This window comes from Poromitra crassiceps (assembly GCF_964638095.1).
Source record: "Poromitra crassiceps genome assembly, chromosome: 26".
In the NCBI taxonomy this organism is placed as follows: domain Eukaryota; kingdom Metazoa; phylum Chordata; class Actinopteri; order Beryciformes; family Melamphaidae; genus Poromitra; species Poromitra crassiceps.
Window position 1 is genome coordinate 12576481 of NC_139640.1, and position 22244 is coordinate 12598724.

The window sequence follows — 22244 nt, forward strand, 5'->3', positions numbered from 1 at the left end:
ACAACATAAACCCAGGTACGTACCACAACATAAACCCAGGTACGTACCACAACATAAACCCAGGTACGTACCACAACATAAACCCAGGTACGTACCACAACATAAACCCAGGTACGTACCACAACATAAACACAGGTACGTACCACAACAATAATGTATCATGAAGAGAGGAATCACACTTGAATCAAAGGATAACTGACTCAATTAACATCAGAACTGATGCATAGGAATTAGGAATCAGTCTTGGTGACATTGGTGACAGAGTACATAGTGGTTTTATTCATTCATTTTGTCATTTTTTTTTGTTGTATATCTAATTTACTATGACAAAGTGTCTTTGAGTACTTAGAAAAGCGCTATATAATTCAAATCAAATCTACAGTCTATTATTATTAGTAGTAGTAGTAATAGTACTGACACAAAATCAAGAGGATTTCAATACAGTGTGAAGGGACAAAGCAAGACTCTTATTGTACAGAGGAATATGCATAATGAGGCTTAATCTATGCGTGTTACTCCACATATAGATCAACATTCATTATTCTATGATAATATGATCTGATTCAACATCTTCATCATGTTTCCCTGTGGCAGTGATAGCGCTGAAGTCCTCCTGGGAGGTGGAGGTGAATGAGAAAGGGAACGTGCGTCTGTGGCTGCAGACAGAGAGTCTGAGCAACAGTGCTGAGCTCCGCCTCATCCTCAATGACAGAGAAATACTCTCCAGCACTCCGATGAGAGCAGCTGAGGTGAGTCGAGCGTGTCACTAACAGTGTTGGGGGTAACTCATTACAAAAGTAACATACAAAAGATACAATAATTTCCTAATCAAACTGTGTGTTTTTATGCAAATAACCACTATAGGTGATAATAACAAAGGAAAAGAAGAAAATGTAGAATTTTGGATTGTTTACACTGACTTCAAGGTGGTTGAAATTATTTTCGGGATGGTTCCGGGGAAGCGATGTCATTCTGCTGCTGCTGTTGTTTTGGTAAAAGTAATGCAAAAGTAGTGTAATAAGTAACGAGTTACTCTACACAGACAGTAATATTGTAAAGTAACTTATTACTTTCAAATGAAAGTAACTAGTAATATGTAGTATATTACATTTTGAAAGTAACTTGCCCAACACTGGTCACTAACTCAGGGTTACGAGGTCGAGCGTGTCACTAACTCAGGGTTACGAGGTTTGATTCCCACTCATGCTAAAAAAACAAACACTTGTACCGTAAGGCACTTTGGATAAAAGCATCCACCAAAGGTAGGGGTGCACCGATCGATCGGCAAGCAATCTGTATGGGCCGATATTGACCTCAAATATGCGATCGGCGATCGGCCATTTTTTCCTATACTTTTTTTTTTTTTTTTTTTTTTTTTTTTTTATAAAAAAAAGCCCTATCACTAATCAGGCTTTCCAACGATATAAAATACAATGCCAATTGGTATTATTAAAGGGGAGAAATAATCAACCTAAAATAACGTTTCCAAACTTTCTTTGAGGAGTTTATATATCGGTGATCGGTGATCGGTAATCGGTGATCGGTCGATGATCGGTTGGGCAGATATTTCCCATAGGCGATCGGAAATCGGTGGCAAAAAACGTGATCGGTGCACCCCTAACCAAAGGGCATATTATGTTATGTACTTACATTATGTACAAGGCTTATTGTCAAACACTTATTTTTCAAAATTCACATTATGGTAGCTAAGCCGCAGCGGCAGCCCAGCTACCAAGCCAATCCCAGGCCGCAGCAGCAGCCCAGCTACCAAGCCAATCCCAGGCCGGAGCAGCAGCCCAGCTACCAAGTCCAGCCCAGGCCGCAGACCAAGCCTCAGCTCCAGCCCAGCACCCAGCCCAAGCCTCAACAGCAACCCAGCCACCAGCCCAGCAGAAAGTGCCAAGGTAGTTTTCAGTGTGGTGAAGTTAACCCATTGATACCTGATGCAGCATTTGCGTGTATATCCCTCATTTGTGTGCGTATCCCTTTAAGACCGCGAACCGCGTTAACGCGGTTCGCGGTCTTAAAGGGATACACACACAAATGCTGCATCAGGTATCAATGGGTTAATATGGGTTCCGGGTTTGTCGGCTTGTTTGCTCCATCGCAGGTATTGTCTTTTTTCATTCTTCTAATTGTGCTGTCAAATCATACATTTCTTATGAGGACAACTTCAAATTTGGAACTTTAGAATTTCTCAGAAGCTTCCTTCTATCTCACAATTCAAGATTCAAAATAAGTGATTGCTATTAGCTGCCCAAACCTAACCTCTTGATTGTGAGATAGAAGGAAACTTCTGGGAAATTCTAGTTACAAATTTGAATTCTTCATCATAAGCAGGCCCGTAGCTACCATTGAGGAAACCGAGGTCATGACCTTGGTATTTTCTTCTTCTTTTTTAGGACAATATCCCCGGCCCCCAGATCTATTCATCTGTCATTGATGTTTTAAATCCCTCATAAATAACATGATATATGACAGTTGATCAGAAATGCAAGAATTTGCTTCCTCTCTGTGTGCTATATAGAATGAAGAGAGATAACTCACCACGTTTACATTTTGCATTGGGGCTAGATTGGGGCTAGACTTTGGGGACAGTTCTATTGAAGTGAATGGGTAAGTACCGGTAACTCCCCTGTAAGTGATGTTTGTGTAGATGGACCATTGTATTTAATTGAGCAGTATTCTGCCATGTGACCTGTATGCAGAATATATATTATGTGGGGAGACATTTTTTTTTGTATCATTGTAAAGCAACAGCACAGTAAAGAGGATATTAATCTAACATGATGTCTGTAGTTCTTTATATAATATTAATTTTGCTCTCCAAGTGCACCAGATTGAAGCATTTTACTTTAAAATGGACAACATTTTCTAACCGGCCCCCCCTGGCCCCCCGACGCCGCGCTAAAATGACCTCGGTATTTCTCAAACCCTGGCTACGGCCATGATCATAAGAAATGTATCATTTGAAGTGTATAAATGGTTCTTTAAAGAACCTTGGTCTGAAACATTCTTTGTGGAAGCAGACATGGTTCTTCTGTGGTACCACTCCATGTTCAGCACCTTTACTTTTCAGTGTGTAGGTGACGTTTAGGTTTGCAAGCTGCTCTTTAAATGTTTAAATTGTGACAAGTCCCAGCAGCCCGTATACCCGTATATATATATATATATATATATATATATATATTAGGGTTGTCCCGATCCGATCACGTGATCGGAAATCGGGGCCGATCACGTGACTGCAGACTCGATCCGGACTCGGACATTATGACCCGATCATATGTCCGAGTCATTATTTTTATCAGATTTTTTATATATGGGCTATTGGTGATTCAAAATAAATTAGAATAAAATTAGTATTACTACCACCGTTTACAGAGTCAGACCTTGTCTGTGTCAAACGACACTCAGCCAGACAGCCTCACAAAAACACCGCACCGCATGCGCAGAGAGCACGCCAGTTTGTTTTGAAGCTGAGCCGCGCTGCCGCTATCATGTCTGCTGTGTGGAAATATTTCAAAGTGAACGACGAGAACGACAGTGAAAAGGCGAAAAAGATCACAGAAAAGATAGCCGAGATGATAGCAATGAGTGACCAGCCACTCTGGTAGACGACCCGGGTTTTATCATGCTTATGGAGTACATGGAACCACGATACGACATGCCCTCTCGACACTATATCACTGAAAAGGCTCTGCCAGCGCTCCAGAAAAAGATAAGCGACAAGCTGCTTGTCCTATTGAAAGACGTGCCTGATGTCGCGTTTACCACAGATATTTGGAGTTCGTCTGTGTTTTCATGGCCCTTCTAAGCCTCACTGCGCAATGGATCAACTCCAGTTTTGTTTTAAGCCGTGCGACTTTGCATGCACAGGAATTTCGTGGATCCCACACAGCAGAGCGCATCCAGCAGGCGATGGAGAGGATGCTGAACAACTGGGGAATAGACAAGAACCGAGTCCATATCATTTTGCGCGATAACGCTGCAAATATGAAGAAAGCCATGCTGGATATGGGAGTACAGAGTGTGGGCTGTGTAGCGCACACATTACAACTTGTCGTGCAGGAGGGCCTGCTTTCCCAGCGCAGCGTCACAGACACACTGGCACTGATATTGCACTAAGTTCTAATGTTGCACTAGTTCTAATGTGAAGAATATTTTTTCTATTCTGACTTGAAAATCTTTAAGCTACCTCATAAGTGCTCAGTTTACAATACACTGCACTGCTTGAATATTGGCTCATTTGTTTTATTTGATATTTTTATTTATTTATTTTTTATTTTAATGCCTGACTGGCATTTTAAGTTAAGCTGCTGTTTGTTTTAACACTAGACTATTGAGTCTGTGATGTTGCACTAAGTTCTAATGTTGCACTAGTTCTAATGTGAAGAATAATTTTTCTGTTCTGACTTGAGAATGTTCAAGCTACCTCATAACTAGTGCTCAGTTTACAATACACTGCACTACTTGCATGCACAGTTGTGCATGATAAGTGTTACATGTTAAAATATAATAAAAATAAGGGACATCCTGGATAATTTTCTTCGCTCTTCATTTTTAAAATGTATTATAAAAGTATCGGATCGGGACTCGGTATCGGCAGATACTCAAAATCAAAGGACTCGGACTCGGACTTGGGGGCAAAAAAACCTGATCGGGACATCCCTAATATATATATATATATATATATATATATAATTATTATTATTATTATATATATTATATATATATTATATATATATATTCTCATGCTTCTCATGCTTTATGCCCTCCTGTGTGTAGGGCATACAAATGCATGCTGCAGATATAGGGGCAGTAATTTGCTGAGCCGAAAGTGAGCAAATCATGAAATAAACAAATAAACAGCTCACACGCTGCAGGCCTCCAATTTCCACTTTATATTTTGTTTTAAGGTGCAATAAATAACTTCCAGATTCATTTCATTTTGGGAAACAGCTTCTGTGGAAGCTGTGAAAACTCACAACAAGACAATTCACAAACATTCTCCCCTTAGTATGGAGAAAATAATAGACTGGCTACAGCAAGAGGGAATATGGGAAATAATGACAATAATTTAACCTGCCTTTTTTTTTTAAGTGCAATTCAAACTGGGATCACCTAATAGAAAGAAATGATCATTGAGGAAAACAAATGGAACGTGAGCAAACATCCGTAGCGCTGATAGAGCTTGTGCCACCGAGCTAAAAATAACCGTACGGCTGTCAAGGTCATCGCACCGTGTACAAATGTGACCATTGGGAGAGAAATGAATATGACACATTGTATTTCATTGTGTTTTCACGCAAGTGCGTGCGTGCATGTGTGTGTGTGTGTGTGTGTGTGTGTGTGTGTGCATGTGTGTGTGTGTGTGTGTGTGTGTGTGTGTGTGTGTGTGTGTTTTCTTGCATGCCAGCGAGTGACTGCTTTATATTCGACAGCTTCCAATCATCCCTTCTCTTTCATTTTTCATCTCTTCCATTATTCCTCTGCATCAGAGTTTCCGTCTGAACGAGACTGATTAGTCTTTACTTCCAAATGATCACGGCTGAGGTTTGCCAATTCAAAATGCATTGAGCTGATTGGGGCCCTCAGGCTTAAGTTACCATACATCACAAATCACATTTGCCATCCAGTCCCATCAACATGCCAGGCACACGCTAAGCTTGCTCAACATGAAAGTCATAAGCATGAGCTCTTATGTTAATGTGGTTCTTTGTGTGTGTGTGTGTGTGTGTGTGTGTGTGTGTGTGTGTGTGTGTGTGTGTTTTCGTGCACATGTGTATGTGTGTTGTTCGTCATGCATATGTGTGAAAGAGAGAGAAGATCAGTATTTACAGTATGCATTTCTGTACATTAGGAGCGAGGGGGAGAATCAATACAGCATAGTAACGCAATATTTTGCGTGGCAATATTGTATCGATACACGGACGCGAAGTATCAATCTTTTTAAAATCGCAATAATATCCTATTTGACTTGCGTATCGTGATAAAATCATATCTTGGGGCCTCTGGTGATTCCCACCCTTACCTATGAGTTTTCCTTTTGGGACATAATTTGCAGTTGGAAAAAAAGGTAATAATTCACAGTATTTGTTATCGCAATACTCAGCATATCACAAAATGTTTAAAATTGCAATAAAATAATATTGTGACTTAAGTAATCGTGACTTAATTTTTATTTGTTTAGTATGGTTTTATTTATTTATTTATTTCTCTTGTATGATCTGCTCATGATGGGAGTGGACTCTGTATAAGCCCTCCGGACTTCCCTTCTCTCCAAGCACTATTCACTATTTTCTAAGTAAAAAATCAGGTATTGTGATATCGTATCGTGGGGCCTCTCTGGTGATTCCCCCCTCTAATGTACAGTAAACCTACATATGCCATTTCAGTCATTTTCTGTGCACTGATGCACACCAGATTGTCTTTGAATGAGTACCAGTCTAGGTGGTAGATTGCAAATGTCTCCCTACAATAAGGCCATGTTCAGACTAGGAGGCCAAATCTGATTTGTGAACTTTAGTGACCTCTTAATGCTTCTATCCAGATTGGTTTTATGAGTCTGGACGCTCCAAGTCTGATTTGTGTCACTTGTCCCAAACCACATATGGAGGTCTGGACACACATATCTGACTTGAACACTTGCCCAAATCAGATTTGTGGCAGTGTGGACACTCTCCCAAATCACATTTGGGAAACCAATCAAGATAATGATGATTAATGACTTTAGCAGCAAATCGGATTTGCCTATAATGTGAACATGGCCTAAGAGTGCGTCTGTCTGTACTGTATATGAGTTGACATATATTTTAACGGTGTTTACTCTTCTGCAGAACCGTAAGATTAACTTTGACAAGGCCAAGGGTCTGGTGGAGATCCTGTTTGACCCGGTGTCTAAGGAAGACGGAGGCTCCTACACGGCCCAGCTGAGGGACGGTCGCGCCAAGAACCAGTTCACACTGGTCTTTGTGGATCAAAGTACGTCATTCACTCAACACAACGCAGTAATTATCCACACCATCACACTGGCTAGATTCACACTGGAACAAGAGATGTTTTAATTCTCTGTGACAAAGATGATCTCCTCTTCTCAAACAAACTGGAATATTTTCTTAAATATTTCATTGTTTTGACAGCTATGATGGGAGGATCACATTTGTGCCATAATGAATTAAAGAATAGACTGTCTTCCTGTATAAATGATGCAGTGTTCTACTGTTGTTCAGCTCACCACCAACCTGTGCAATTTAGGCTCCTGAGAGTAGGGCTGCAACGAACATTTATTAATCTGCTGATTATTTTCTCAATTAATTGATTAGTTGTTTGGTGGTGAAAAATGTCGGTCAGTGTTTCCAAAAGCCCAAGTTGACATCCTCAAATGTGTTGCTTTGTCCACAACCAAAGTTATATATAAATATGGTGGTTTGCAGTGTTGGGCAAGTTACTTTCAAAATGTAATATACTACATATTACTAGTTACTTTCATTTGAAAGTAATAAGTTACTTTACAATATTACTTTCTGTGTAGAGTAACTCGTTACTTATTACACTACTTTTGCATTACTTTGACCAAAACAACAGCAGCAGCAGAATGACATCGCCGCCCCGGAACCATCCCGAAAAATAATTTAAACCGCCTTGAAGTCAGTGTAAACAATCCAAAATTCTAAATGTTATTCTTTTCCTTTTTTATTGTCATCTATAGTGGTTATTTGCATAAAAACATAGTTTGATTAGGAAATGATTGTATCTTTTTTAAATATGTGCTTTGATTGAATAAAATGTAACTCAATTTGTAACTTGAGTTACTTGAGAAAGTAACTGGTATAATATTACTGAAATCCTATAAGTAATAAGTTATATTACTGAGTTACTGCTAAAAGTAATATATTACATGTAATATGTTACTTTTGTAATGAGTTACCAACAAACACTGGTGGTCTGTGATGTCACCACCTGTTGTACTCTGTAGTATAGAGGGTGATGTCACAAACCACCTGTTGTACTCTGTAGTATAGAGGGTGATGTCACAAACCACCCAGACCAGCCAATGGGGGGAGATTCAGGCAGCGGCAGGTCCAGTTCAGAGCACTGCTTTTCACCATTCAGACTCAAAATGACTCTTTTGAAGAATTCTTCAGATTTACACTAAATGTCAGGATTTTATTTATTTATTTATTTATGTATTTATTTATTTATTTACGTATTTATTTATTTATTTATTTATTTAAAAATGATCCCCATTAGCTGATACTTGTGGCACCAGCTAATCTTCCTGGGGTCCAAAATACAATACATCATAAGCATATATACTGTACATGTAGACAACATCACGACATCACATTTTGACCTGGATTAGTCAACAACACTACTAAATTTTCACTAGAAACAAGTGGACAAAGTGTTTAATACCTCTTTAATAGTTGACAACTAATCAATTAATCATTTCAACTCTACCTGAGAGCATCCTAGCATGAGCATAGCATTTAGTATCTTAAAGTTTAGCGGAGATAATCTAAAGGTGCGTTCACACCGACCTATTCAAAGTTTTTCGCTGGCATCGAGTTTACATTAGGGATGCACCGATCGATCGGCACGTGACCGGAAATGGCCGATTTTCACGTATCGGCCTCGATCGGTGATCTGCGCCGGTCACTCTAAATAGCTGATTCTGTGAGCCGATTTTCACATGACGTGCGCACACCCCAAAGCACCGAGACAGGCACCCAGCCACCACACCACACACGCCAGCATACCTTCCTCGTTGTGGATTTTTTTCACCGTCAGTGAAGTAGACAAATCTCGCAGTTTGTCACACATGCAAGTCGAAAATAAGCCGTGGAGACAGAGGTGCGGCCGAGTCCCGCTCGGCTGGAGTCCAGTCTGAGCGGCTCGCTTCACCTCACTGGCCCCCCTCTCTCTGCTCTCTCTCCCCGGGAAGCAGTGCTGCTGCACCCGGCCACAGTGCACAGCCGACTTGGCGAGGTGAACGCGAGCATTGTGTCCACCATTCCCCGACCTGCCTTTTCCATTCCACATCAGCGCTGGTGCCTCAGCCTGTCAGTCATGTTGTAACGTAGATACAGGAGAGACTATTTGTTTCGTATTGCAAATAGAACGACGGACATAATAATAAAAATGCATCGGACTCACAAGTGTGCAAGGATTTCTGTGCGTGACAATATTTTTTCGGATGGCAGATAAAAATACGCATACCAAACTTCGGACTGTGTGTAAACTCCGCCTGATATTCAGACTGAAAATCGTTACTGTAACTCATAAACTCATTTCCCCTCTACTCAAGAGGACTGGTCTGGAGCCAGTCTATAAACTCCTTGTCCATGGATCATTTTGATGTTCTGTTGCACCTGTTTTCTTTTGGAAAAGTAAATGCATGATAGCTGTGGGATATAGGCTATTGGATTTAATTTAATTTTTGTATTCATTGTATTTGCACAAAAAAGCTCTGTCCAGTAGCCTAACCTGGAACACTTTTATTTTGAGATGTGTTTGAGTGAGAAGGTCCTACTTCATGCAAATGATAAGATAAGATAAGATTATTTGGATCCCCATTAGATGTAAGAATTGTTCTATGAATCTTAATTTTCAAACAAAGTTACAAAAACGTTTGTGTAAGCTGTCAATTGTTGTTTTTAGAAAAAAAAATCGGAATCGGCAAAAATCGGTATCGGCAAGTCAGACTATTCAAAAATCGGAAATCGGAATCGGCCAAGAAAATGGCAATCGGTGCATCCCTAGTTTACATACAAAGTCAATGCAAACGAGCGATTTAAACACAGCGACAGAGCGATTCCAAAGGGTTGAATCGAGCGACGGGGGGAAAAATAAATATCTCGGTGTGAACACAGCTTAAGAGATGAGCACCAACCAACAGGTAGTGATCAGTTATCACAGTATTACAGGTGTGTTTTCATTGCTGTGCTGCTGATTGTCTGATTTGAGTGGATGCTGTGTTGTCTCTGGCAGAGTTCCGTGAGGCGCTGGCCTTGGCTGAAGCAAACCGATGTGACTATAAGAGGAAAGCAGGTGAGAGGTCTGCTTTGCCACTTTAGGGTGCGGTGCATCTATCCTGTAACTTTATGCCCTCCACTGTTCAAACTACTGGAAAGTGTTAGCTGTGGTAGTAGTGGGTAGTAGTGGTAGGACTTTCTAAATCCCATCGTGAGGAATTCCTTTCCTAGCTACAAATGATACACAGGGGAAAAAAATCACAATTAGGAAAATACTCATAGTCATAGGCTGGTCCCACCTAGCCTGGGTAAACCCAGCCCCCACGTGACCTGCTCTCTCAGTTCCCAGTCACCTAGTGACTGAGAACAGGTCTGAGAGCAGGTCACGTGGGGGATGGGTTTACCCAGGCTAGGTCCCACCCAGGTGCAGGACTGAACGTTACAGGGAATCTTAGCTGCCATCAGTCTTTTTAACTGTGGGGGTAACTTTTAGTTGTGTTTTTTTTTTACTTTTATTTTTTTAATACATTTAGATACTTCAGTCACTTTAAGCACATTTTGCACTTTCAGTATTTTAGCATAATGCTGTATTAGATTTTATTTTTTTATTGCCCTAGTACATTTTATAAGTACTCTCAATTTTCTGGTATTATTGTGCCTATAGCTACAGTACATGTTTCAGTGTCAGTTTTTGTCTCATGTTGTTGTCCTGACTGTTGAATGTGACATATCAATTTCCTGCAAAGGATCAATAAAGCATGCATTTATCTATCTACTCTCATAGAATAGAAATCATCAGAATCATCCAGAAACACAGTGAATAATATCAAACCAATCAGAGCCTAGATGCTACTGGGAAACCGCAAAATGATGCACCCACTAGCGCCACTGTCTTCATTTCAAAGCCCCATACAAACAACCATGTTAACCTTTCTCCAGTGTGAAGCCTTTCTGTCTGTGCTGCGAGCTGCTGTTGCTCCAGTATGAAGCCTTTCTGTCTGTGCTGCGAGCTGCTGTTGCTCCAGTATGAAGCCTTTCTGTCTATGCTGCGAGCTGCTTTCTCCAGTATGAAGCCTTTCTGTCTGTGCTGCGAGCTGCTTTCTCCAGTGTGAAGCCTTTCTGTCTGTGCTGCGAGCTGCTTTCTCCAGTAAGCAGCCTTTCTGTCTGTGCTGCGAGCTGCTTTCTCCAGTATGAAGCCTTTCTGTCTGTGCTGCGAGCTGCTTTCTCCAGTATGAAGCCTTTCTGTCTGTGCTGCGAGCTGCTTTCTCCAGTATGAAGCCTTTCTGTCTGTGCTGCGAGCTGCTTTCTCCAGTATGAAGCCTTTCTGTCTGTGCTGCGAGCTGCTTTCTCCAGTATGAAGCCTTTCTGTCTGTGCTGCGAGCTGCTGTTGCTGAAACAACACTTGTGTTGCATCAGTATGTTATGAAGTGGGTGAGCAACACTGTTTGGCTCGCCCACACTTTAGACACGACTCCATTCTGCACAGTTCATTCTGAGGTGAAGGTTCTGATGCTGTTTCCCAGCCTGCTGTTTGTGTGTAATGACAGGTCTGCTGCCCTCTGCTGGATCATCTAGGGAGGCGAGTAAAGAAAAGGCACAGCATAGGAATGACCCTCTATGCCAATGACATCAGCAATTCTAAAATGATCAACTCATAAAATGATAAGCAAGCAATTCAACTGAAGAATAAACTATTCCAGTACTTAACTGTCACTTCTGCTTTTGTCTGGTTTGACACCATAACCTGACGCTGCCAGGGATTGTGAATTTGTGAACAATGCCGCCCCCATCTGGCGGAGTCAGGTTATTGACACCATGCCCCTTGCCTTAAATTGCAACCACCCTCTTTGTATACATTTCAAAGCATGTTGGTGTGATGGTGCATTCATTGTCACTATGGATCACTGATCACTGATCATGTAGGAGTCATGCTTGGATGGTCATGGTTTCTGTGGCCCAGTGCCCCCTGGTGGTTAACCATTTGTTCTGTCTTCCAAGGGCCCTATTTCCTGGAGTTCCTGTCATGGATCATGACCGCGGATTGTGAATTGATTATGAAGTGTCAGGTACCTCACAGTTATGATATGTTGTTACTCACTATTTTTGTATACATTTGCTAATGGATGGTAAATCAGTTCAACTGAAAACGGATTGTATTGACAATAACACATCAAACCTAATATATTCTCATATTTCCTAATGCACCCACCACATCCTTGTTGTTACTATACTTATGTATTGATTTCTTTCCAAAGCCTTTGTCTTTCCATCAAGGCAAAGGGTGCCTACTTTAAAGATTCAAAAATAGAATGTTATTTCATACTTTTGACGTCATAATTATTATTCTAAATTGTGAAAAGTGTGTGTGTGTCCAAACACTGACAAAAGCTAGGTTACTGAAATTGGGCCAGCATTTATTTTTATGATATTGTGCAGCCTGTACTGTATTGTTTGTAGGTACAGTATCATTTATATCATTATAAATATAATTTATATCTTTATATACTGTAGGTGACAAATGTGAACAAGGACACGACTGTCAAGTGGTTTAAGGACGGTGTGGAGCTGAGCCAAGCTGAGTATGAGCGGCCATCAGGAAACAGCACACTCATCATCCCACAGGTAGCCAGGATTACTCTCCCTTGCTCTATTTATAGACTTTTTATGTCTCCGCCGGCGATAGCCAGGCCGGAAAATTACCATCAAACATCGACTTGGACTCAAGGATGAACTGATTAGATTTTGGTGGTCAAAGTTCAAGGTCACTGTGACCTCACACACCCAATTTCCAAGCTCTGTAACGCAACATCTCAGGAGCGCCTTGACGGAATTTCTTCCAATTTGTCTCAAATGGCGATTTGGACTCAAGAATGAACTAATGGCGGAGGCATAAATCCACGGTGCGGTCGTTCTAGTTGTGTTGTGGTAGAGGACCAGAACAGGGGTTAAGAGCTCAGGGAAATCTCAGGTTCCTGAGGACCAACTCTCTCAAAAAGTTCTCAGTCCTCTGGGACCCGTTTCTGGCTTATCTTGACGAGGTCAGGGGTGACGGGTGACTCCCGGACCCTTTGCGTGGGGCCCCATGCACAGCATCTTCTAGAGGCATGAAGGCACTGTGTGTGGCTGGTAGTAGGGGTGGGCATTTCTAGCAAAAACACTATTCGAAATTCGCTGGCCAAATTCGAATTTAATTCGAAATTCGAAAATAAAAATAAAAATGTAATTTTTTTTTTAATTTTTTTTGTGAGTGAAATGTTGCATTGTCTCCCCTGATTCTAAGTCTACGGCTTTATTAATTAATATAAAAAGCTTCTGCTGTGGATTTTTAGCTCAAACAAGCATTGCACCACTGAAGTAAAGAACATGTTACATGACATTGACATTTTCAAAAATAAAAAACAGTTTTGACAATCATGAGTGGTTCATTAAATATTTAGTAGGCTCAGGTCTGAGTGCCAAAGGGGTGCCAAAGTCACCCCCTCTCCCTCTTCATGGGATTTCATCCGCCATTCATTTTTCCATAAACCTTGCTTAAAATGCTTATAAAAATTGTTTTACTTGCTCAAACCAAGCGATTTGACTATAATTAGAATCAGGGGAGACAATGCAACATTTAACTAAAAAAAAAAAAAAAAAAAAAAAAAAAAAAAAAATCGAATTTCGAATTTCAATAATAAAAGTCGACCTTGATAATAACAACGATTATTCGAAAATTCGAAATTCGATGCCCATCCCTAGCTGGTAGTTCTATATTGTAACACTGAATGTCCTTAGTATATACATGTTTTTTTCCCTTTTTTATTTTTTTTCCTGTGTCTGAGCCTGTTTTTGTTTTCTTTCTTCGTGTGTTTTGTAAAATGTTAAAATGTAAAATAAAGTATAAAAAAAAAAGAGCTCAGGCAAATATACATCAGCATTTAGAAATGGCAGCTGGGGGCGGAGAGAGAGAGAGAAAATAAACAGACAGACATTCATTAATTTATAGGATCGAGTATCGTTGAGGCTCAGTTCATCTTAGCCTGTATCTTGGTTATCTTGGGAATAAAGATAGATTCCAGTACTGTATATGGGTAATATCCAAAGGTATCAATATTTCATATCAAAAGTTATGAATATATTTCATTTGAATATGATGCTTCCCTCAGGTGACGAAGAAAGAGGCAGGCTCATATAAAGTGACAGTGGCTGACAGCAGAGGAAAGGATATCAGCACCTTGGAGTTAGTGGATAAAGGTGAGCAGTGAACAGATACACACACACACATTGTTCTTGCGTAGTGTTTGTACATTTCAGTTGCCATTATTAATCGTCCATGCGTAAAGGTGAAGAAGCTATTTATGTTTTGTTTTCGTTCTTTTCCTGATCTCATTATGTGTCCTCAAGATTCACGAGCGCAACACCTTCCAGCTAATCCTCCTATGTTTATTATTCACCTTACAGCTAATCCTCCTATGTTTATTATTCACCTTACAGCTAATCCTCCTATGTTTATTATTCACCTTACAGCTAATCCTCCTATGTTTATTATTCATACTTCTGACAGCAATATACTGAACAAACTCCGTCTGGAAGCTTAACTGTCCTTTTGATTTCCAGAGTATGACAAGCTCCTCCAGCAGCTGAGTAAACAGTGTGGTAAGTTCATCACAGTGTGAAATGTGCCACAGGTGATGTGTTGAGATGGGATAGTACAATTAAAAGCCTTGTTAATTAATTGTTTTGGTGCATTGTCTCAGAATATTAATGTGATGAGCTCCCTAGATAAGTATGTTCTAAGTTGCCAAGGAGAGGAAAATGTAGACAAACAGTGGCATTAAAATTGTGCTCTTCCCTAAAATAATCCAGTGTCCCTGCCAACCTCTCCTCTCTCTCTCTCTCTCTCTCCCCTCTCTCTCTCTCTCCCATCTCTCTCTCCCCCCCCTCTCCCCCTCCTCTTTCTCCCCCTCTCTCCTTCCTCTCTCTCTCACCCTCTCTCTCTCCCTCTCTCTCTCTCCCTCCTCTCTCCCCCCTCTCTCTCCTTCCTCTCTCTCTCACCCCCTCTCTCCCTCCTCTCTCTCTCCGTCTCTCTCTCCCTCCTCTCTCTCCCCCTACTCTCTCTCCCCCCTCTCCCTCCTCTCCCCTCTCTCCCTCCTCTCTCTTTCCCCCCTCTCTCCCTCCTCTCTCTCCCTCCTCTCTCTCTCCCTCATCTCTCATCTCTCTCATCTCTCTCTCCCTCCCTCTCTCCCCCTCTCTCTCATCTCTCTCTACCTCTCTCCCCCCTCTCTCTCTACCTCTCTCTCCCTCCCTCTCTCTCTCCCCTCTCTCTCCCTCTCTCTCTCTCCCCTCTCTCTCCCTCTCTCTCTCTCCCCTCTCCCCCTCCCTCTCTCTCTCCCTCCCTCTCTCTCTCTCCCTCTCTCCCTCTCTCTCTCTCATGCTGTCTGAACCCCAGCGTTGTCAGCTATGGAAGCCCATAGCTGACTTTATTCAAATGATAATGTAAACTTGAAAATGATAATGTAAACTTGAAAATGGTAATGTAATTCCTCAATAACATTATCATTTTCAACACATGTGTGTGTTATTTCAGTAAAAATGAAAATGAAAATGGAATAATCCAATTTTCATTTTCATTTTCATATACTTGTAAGGGCTTTCTATGACTATATAAGAATTAAAATGACAAGCTGTTTGACATTTAATTTTCAAAGTCCATAGCCCGCTCTACAATGGACTATATTCAAATGGTAATTTAAATTTGGTAATGAAAATGCAATCCCAAAAATGCAGCCTAATTTTCCATCTCTGCAAGCATTAATTAAGTCACAATTCAAATTATAATGCATTTTTGTAGAAAATGTCAAATGATCATTTAAATGGTATTTGACATTTCATTTGAATTTAGTCATACTGCTTTTCAATGGACTATATCAAACTTGTCATTTAAATGTGGAAATGTAAATGCAATCCAAAAAATCCAGCCTAATTTTCCATCCCTGCAAGCATTATGTAAGTCACAATTCAAATGAAAATGCATTTGTATTTGACATTACATGTTTGACATTCGACATTACATTATCAAAGACTGCCCATAGCTGACTCAATTCAAATGATAATTTAAACTTGAAAATGGTAATGTAATTCCTCAATGACATTATCATTTTCAACACATGTGTGTGTTATTTCAGTAAAAATGAAAATGAAAATGGAATAATCCAATTTTCATTTTCATTTTCATATACTTGTAAGGGCTTTCTATGACTATATAAGAATTAAAATGACAAGCTGTTTGACATTTAATTTTCAAAGTCCATAGCCCGCTCTACAATGGACTATATTCAAATGGTAATTTAAATTTGGTAATGAAAATGCAATCCCAAAAATGCAGCCTAATTTTCCATCTCTGCAAGCATTAATTAAGTCACAATTCAAATTATAATGCATTTTTGTAGAAAATGTCAAATGATCATTTAAATGGTATTTGACATTTCATTTGAATTTAGTCATACTGCTTTTCAATGGACTATATCAAACTTGTCATTTAAATGTGGAAATGTAAATGCAATCCAAAAAATCCAGCCTAATTTTCCATCCCTGCAAGCATTATGTAAGTCACAATTCAAATGAAAATGGATTTGTATTTGACATTACATGTTTGACATTCGACATTACATTATCAAAGACTGAACATGCTTTGCAATGTACTCTATTCAAATGGAAAACCGCAAAACAGCGCCTCCCGTGTATTGCAGGTTCACTTCGTGCGTTATCTGTGACAGAATGAAAATGAAAATGCAATCTGTCAGGCCGCTCGTCAAGGCGGGTCTGAAAATTGGGAGGATGTCACTCATTGGCTACTTTAAGGCTGCCCCAGTTGACCCATGGAGTTGACCGCGGAAGTAAACAGACCCACTTCTGGTCTGTCGCCTTCAACCACCGCAGTCAGGCATGTAGCCTAATGTGCGTTTTTGTTCATATTTAAAGAAGAAACAGCATTATTTATCGGTGCATGGTGTTCATACCGCGGAAGTGACAGCCTAACTGGTCGCTCCACTATCCTGTCTCCATGCGCGTGCATGTGATTGTTGTTTACTTCCTGCAGCAGCTGTTGTGCACTTCTGCCTGCAGATTCACCACAACTCCACAATGAAACAATGAAGTCTCCGGCGGATGAGAACTACTCTTCTTTGCTTTTTACCATCTTTTAATCTCCACTGTGCCTGTCCACGATTATTACAGCTTTTCAGAGCAGCGATGACTGCTAAAAAGATTAATGCAAAAAAAGCGATTCCCTGCGGGTTTCGATCAGCATATACAAAAGGTTCCAACACTGTAACCCATGCACCTAACCCTCTTCGCCACCAGTCCACTCCAGTTTACCGAAGTCAACTCACCTTATAATGAATGACTATGCAACATCCGTGGCTAGTTGAACTGAAGTGTTTCACATTAACTTGTTGCTCATTAAAACGTTGAACTATTCGCTGCTACTGATAGTTGAGACTGCACGGTTTACAAGAACTGGCAAGAGCATTGATCTCTGGCACGAGGCAACTGAAAATAACTTGAAATTGTAAATGATTCAGATTTTAAAAAGCGATATTATTCGTGATTAGGCAAAAACACTGTGTAAGGAGCTACGAACCCCCATTTGCACATACCGTTATGAGTGGTGACTGTAGGAAGCATGCGCCAAAAGGGCTGGGGTAGAAAACGATCAGCTTTTAATATGTCGGGCTCCTCCAGTCCAGAAAGAGAAAGGTGGTGATGGTTTTTCTTGTATTCAGGGGCGTATTGGAGGGTTTACCCACCATTTGAAGTAAGGCAGAGACGCACCTAATTTCAGAACTGTATCAATCAATGAGGGGAAACAAGGTGGGTACACAACTTGTATTTTAAACTCCTTTGTACAGTATTTTGGTTGTTCCGTTTAGCTATAGCTAGCCTAGGCTATGATAATTGTTAATGAAAACTGAAGGGTCTTAAACCTATAGCCTATGATCTAGGCTTTATTAGAAGCATGACTTAACAATGAATCAATCCCCATATTCTAAGTCTTAAAAGTGCACATGAAAATAAATTGGTTGGAGAACCATGTCATTGTATTATTTTATTAGGTAGCCTACAGTATGTAAGGCAGAGACAGGAGAGACAGATCCAAATACATTAAGTGACTCCATAAAAGTGACTCACTAAAATAATACAATGTCTATCAAGGTAAATGATATGGCCAAGTAGGCTTTGCTAAATAAAGAAACAGGGGTGACATGATAAACAAAATAAGATCAGACTGACTGGCATGTAATCACATCACAATACACACATCCTAGCTGAGCTCAGGCCAGAGAGTGATGTAAAGCAGAGGTAAGCAGTTGTGATCAATCTTAATGTTTTTGAACAAGTTGCACAATTATAGTCAAATGACTACATGCACAACTTCTTTACTTCCTGAAATTAGTACAGCTTCTTTATTTCCTGTCCTACACCATTGGATGAACTGATTAATCAGGTGTGCCTGATCATTGTTGTGACTGCAGCACACCTGACATTAATCAGTTCATCCAAGAGTGATGACAGGAAATAAAGAAGCTGTACTAATTTCAGGAAGTAGTGGAGTTGTGCATGTAGCCCATTGTTTTGAACATGCAGGATCAAGTTGGTGGTGGTAGTAGTAGTTGTAGCACCAGATGTGTATGGTTTCTATGAGGCAAAAAGACAGGAGATAGTCAGATTAGGCAGGCAGTTAGATAATACATCTATCAATCAAACAAACAAACATTTTGCTTAAAGCATGGTGGGTAAATTCAGTTCAAATGTCAATATGAAACAAGACAAAAAAGGCAATATTTCCAAGATTAACACACAACTAAAAGCACTTCAGCTGTGTGTTAATCTTGGAAATATTGCATGTAGGCAGCCTACACCTGTCAGGTTTAATCATCATTGCAGTGGGGAAAATGTTTTTAACAGGATGGCTTTAGGCAGAGAAGTTAGGGAACTATCAGTTGGAAGAGGTGGTGAGTAGGCTGAGAAGGGTCAGATAGCCTATTATTTAATGGGCACTAATATGATCAAGAATTCAGATATGCAGTAACAACAATAACAGCATTAAAGATCAAACTGGGCCCAGTTGCACAAAGCACCTTATTAGGTTAAGATGTCCCTTCGAGTCAGAGTTAAGGTGTCCATAAAATAGAATGGGCTGCACAAATCACCCTTAAATCTTCTCCATAAGGTTAAACATTTTAAGGAAAACATAAGCACAAGATTTAAGGGTGTTTTGTGCAGCCAATTCTATTTTATGGACGCCTTAACTCTGACTCGAAGGGAAATCTTAACCTAAGGTGTTTTGTGCAACTGGGCCCAGATAATGAGATGCTAAACAGGAGTTTTTGCATCTGAATTTACGATGGCAAAACATGCATGATTCAATTGCTAGAGTTTGCTACTAGGCTATATAAATTCAACCTCGCTAGGTGCATGCGCCATTTAGCCTACTACATTGTGTTACAACGAAACAAATGAAAACATGCTATAATAACACGCTGTGTTATACTTAAAATATATAGCCTATAGGCTAATTTGGGGGGGGAGGCACGGAGAGGTGAAAACTGCAGCGCAACATGGAAAAGGGACATAAAATCACACATTTCTCAGATAAGAAACTGCTGGTAACGAAGTTTAGATTCTTGTCAACAGAATACATGATTTCCAGAGCACTCACTTCAGTTAAAGACGGTGGAAAAGCACTGCACTCTGGCATGCGGCTGTTGTTCGTCTATCTGGCAAATTGGCAAAAGGGCGTGTGGTCTCACATAGACTACATTTAAAGGAGGAGCAGTATTGATAAGAAGACAGAGGATCAGATTGAAAAATATGATATTTCAAGTTATTTTCAGTTGCCTCGTGCCAGAGATCAATGCTCTTGCCAGTTCTTGTAAACCGTGCAGTCTCAACTATCAGTAGCAGCGAATAGTTCAACGTTTTAATGAGCAACAAGTTAATGTGAAACACTTCAGTTCAACTAGCCACGGATGTTGCGTAGTCATTCATTATAAGGTGAGTTGACTTCAGTAAACTGGAGTGGACTGGTGGCGAACAGGGTTAGGTGCATGGGTTACAGTGTTGGAACCTTTTGTATATGCTGATCGAAACCCGCAGTGAATCGCTTTTTTTGCATTAATCTTTTTAGCAGTCATCGCTGCTCTGAAAAGCTGTAATAATCGTGGACAGGCACAGTGGAGATTAAAAGATGGTAAAAAGCAAAGAAGAGTAGTTCTCATCCGCCGGAGACTTCATTGTTTCATTGTGGAGTTGTGGTGAATCTGCAGGCAGAAGTGCACAACAGCAGCTGCAGGAAGTAAACAACAATCACATGCACGCGCATGGAGACAGGATAGTGGAGCGACCAGTTAGGCTGTCACTTCCGCGGTATGAACACCATGCACCGATAAATAATGCTGTTTCTTCTTTAAATATGAACAAAAACGCACATTAGGCTACATGCCTGACTGCGGTGGTTGAAGGCGACAGACCAGAAGTGGGTCTGTTTACTTCCGCGGTCAACTCCATGGGTCAACTGGGGCAGCCTGAAAGTAGCCAATGAGTGACATCCTCCCAATTTTCAGACCCACCTTGACGAGCGGCCTGACAGATTGCATTTTCATTTTCATTCTGTCACAGATAACCATTGACAGTACATAATATGGACCACCTTAGCTATATGTTTTTGACACAGCAAAATGAAGCTCACTTCCCGATATTGTTTGATTTCGTTTGATTGGATGAATGGATTTTCCTGTTGCATTGTGGGAAATCTGTTCAAACCTGGAGCCGGGAAAACAGGAAAGGGCGTGAGCGTGGACGGGACTCGGGGGAGGGTTTCCTCCGCCACGGCATCCATCTTGTTCATGTTATTTTCCCTGCTAGCCGTTAGCTTGGCTAACAAATGTTGCTAACGTTAGTTGCTATTGCTAGCCTTGCTCCATTGCTCTCACATTGAATACAATAGCCCGAAGAAAAACCAGAGTATTATTTCCTCCAGACCTCGCGCGGCGTCACCAGCCTGCCGCTTGCATCTTCCACAAAATCGAGGTAATCTTATTTTCTAACGTAACGCTAATTACATAGCATGACATTAACGCTAGCTACGTTAGACTAGAGTAGCATAAGTTAACGTTATACAACGTTAAACAGTATTGCATGCTGCACAGATTCGGACGTAGACAGAAAACAAACGCAGTTCTGTTTACCTAGGTTACCTCTTTGAGATGAGGCAGACTCAAAGCATACTCATGATCTACCAGCTATAGCGTTATATATCTAGCTAACGTTACTGCGGTGAAGCCAGCCTACTCACGCTGTTGCCTCGTCAAGCCAGCCGCTCCTACATTTCAAGGGCGCCCTTATTGCAGACCTTACGGTAAATACACCGCGCGTTGACCAACTTCAGGGTTTCAAAATAAAATGTCAGGTTTTTGAAAGGCAATAACAGAGATGTGTCGAATTGTCGATGATTTTACCAGCCAGCCAGTGTATTCTACACTGATTTTGAGTCATTAGGTCACATGACCTGGAAGGTATTCAGCCGTAAATGCTTATTTTTCGATAAAGAAAATAATATGAAATATATGGAGTATTAAACTCCAATAAAAATAGGTGTGTCCTAACCAGGCTGTGCAGTAATGCCATTCTACATTGATTTCGAGTCATTAGGTCATATGACCTGGGAGTTATTGAGCCGAAAAGCCACATTTTTCCATAAAAAAATGAATTATGAAATTTGGGGAGTATTAAACTCCAATAAAAAAAGGTGTGTCCTAACCAGGCAGTGTAGTAATGTCATTCTACATTGACTTTGAGTCATTAGCTCATATGACCTGGGAGTTATTGAGCCGAAAAGCCACATTTTTCAGAAAATGCATGTTTCCATAAAGAAATTAATCATGAAATATGGGGAGTATTACACTCCAATAAAAAAAGGTGTGTCCTAACCAGGCAGTCTAGTAATATGATTCTACATTGACTTTGAGTCATTCGGTCATATGACCTGGGAGTTATTGAGCCGAAAAGCCACATTTTTCCATAAAAAAATGAATTATGAAATTTGGGGAGTATTAAACTCCAATAAAAGAAGGTGTGTCCTAACCAGGCAGTGTAGTAATGTCATTCTACATTGACTTTGAGTCATTAGCTCATATGACCTGGGAGTTATTGAGCCGAAAAGCCACATTTTTCCATAAAAAAATGAATTATGAAATTTGGGGAGTATTAAACTCCAATAAAAAAAGGTGT

At 40.4% G+C, this 22244-nt stretch overlaps 1 protein-coding gene across 1 annotated transcript in view; it reads left to right on the forward strand.

Moving 5' to 3' along the window:
* The window catches only part of LOC310798949 (myomesin-3-like), a gene marked incomplete at both ends in the record, with an annotated part of 118678 nt that overhangs the window by 19638 nt on the left and 76796 nt on the right, over window positions 1-22244 (forward strand). Inside the window, 7 exons of the mRNA XM_083661504.1 lie at window positions 595-749; window positions 6837-6981; window positions 9991-10050; window positions 11973-12040; window positions 12486-12596; window positions 14120-14207; window positions 14571-14609. Coding sequence (XP_083517630.1) covers window positions 595-749; window positions 6837-6981; window positions 9991-10050; window positions 11973-12040; window positions 12486-12596; window positions 14120-14207; window positions 14571-14609 — 666 coding nt within the window. The remainder of the gene's footprint in view (window positions 1-594; window positions 750-6836; window positions 6982-9990; window positions 10051-11972; window positions 12041-12485; window positions 12597-14119; window positions 14208-14570; window positions 14610-22244) is intronic.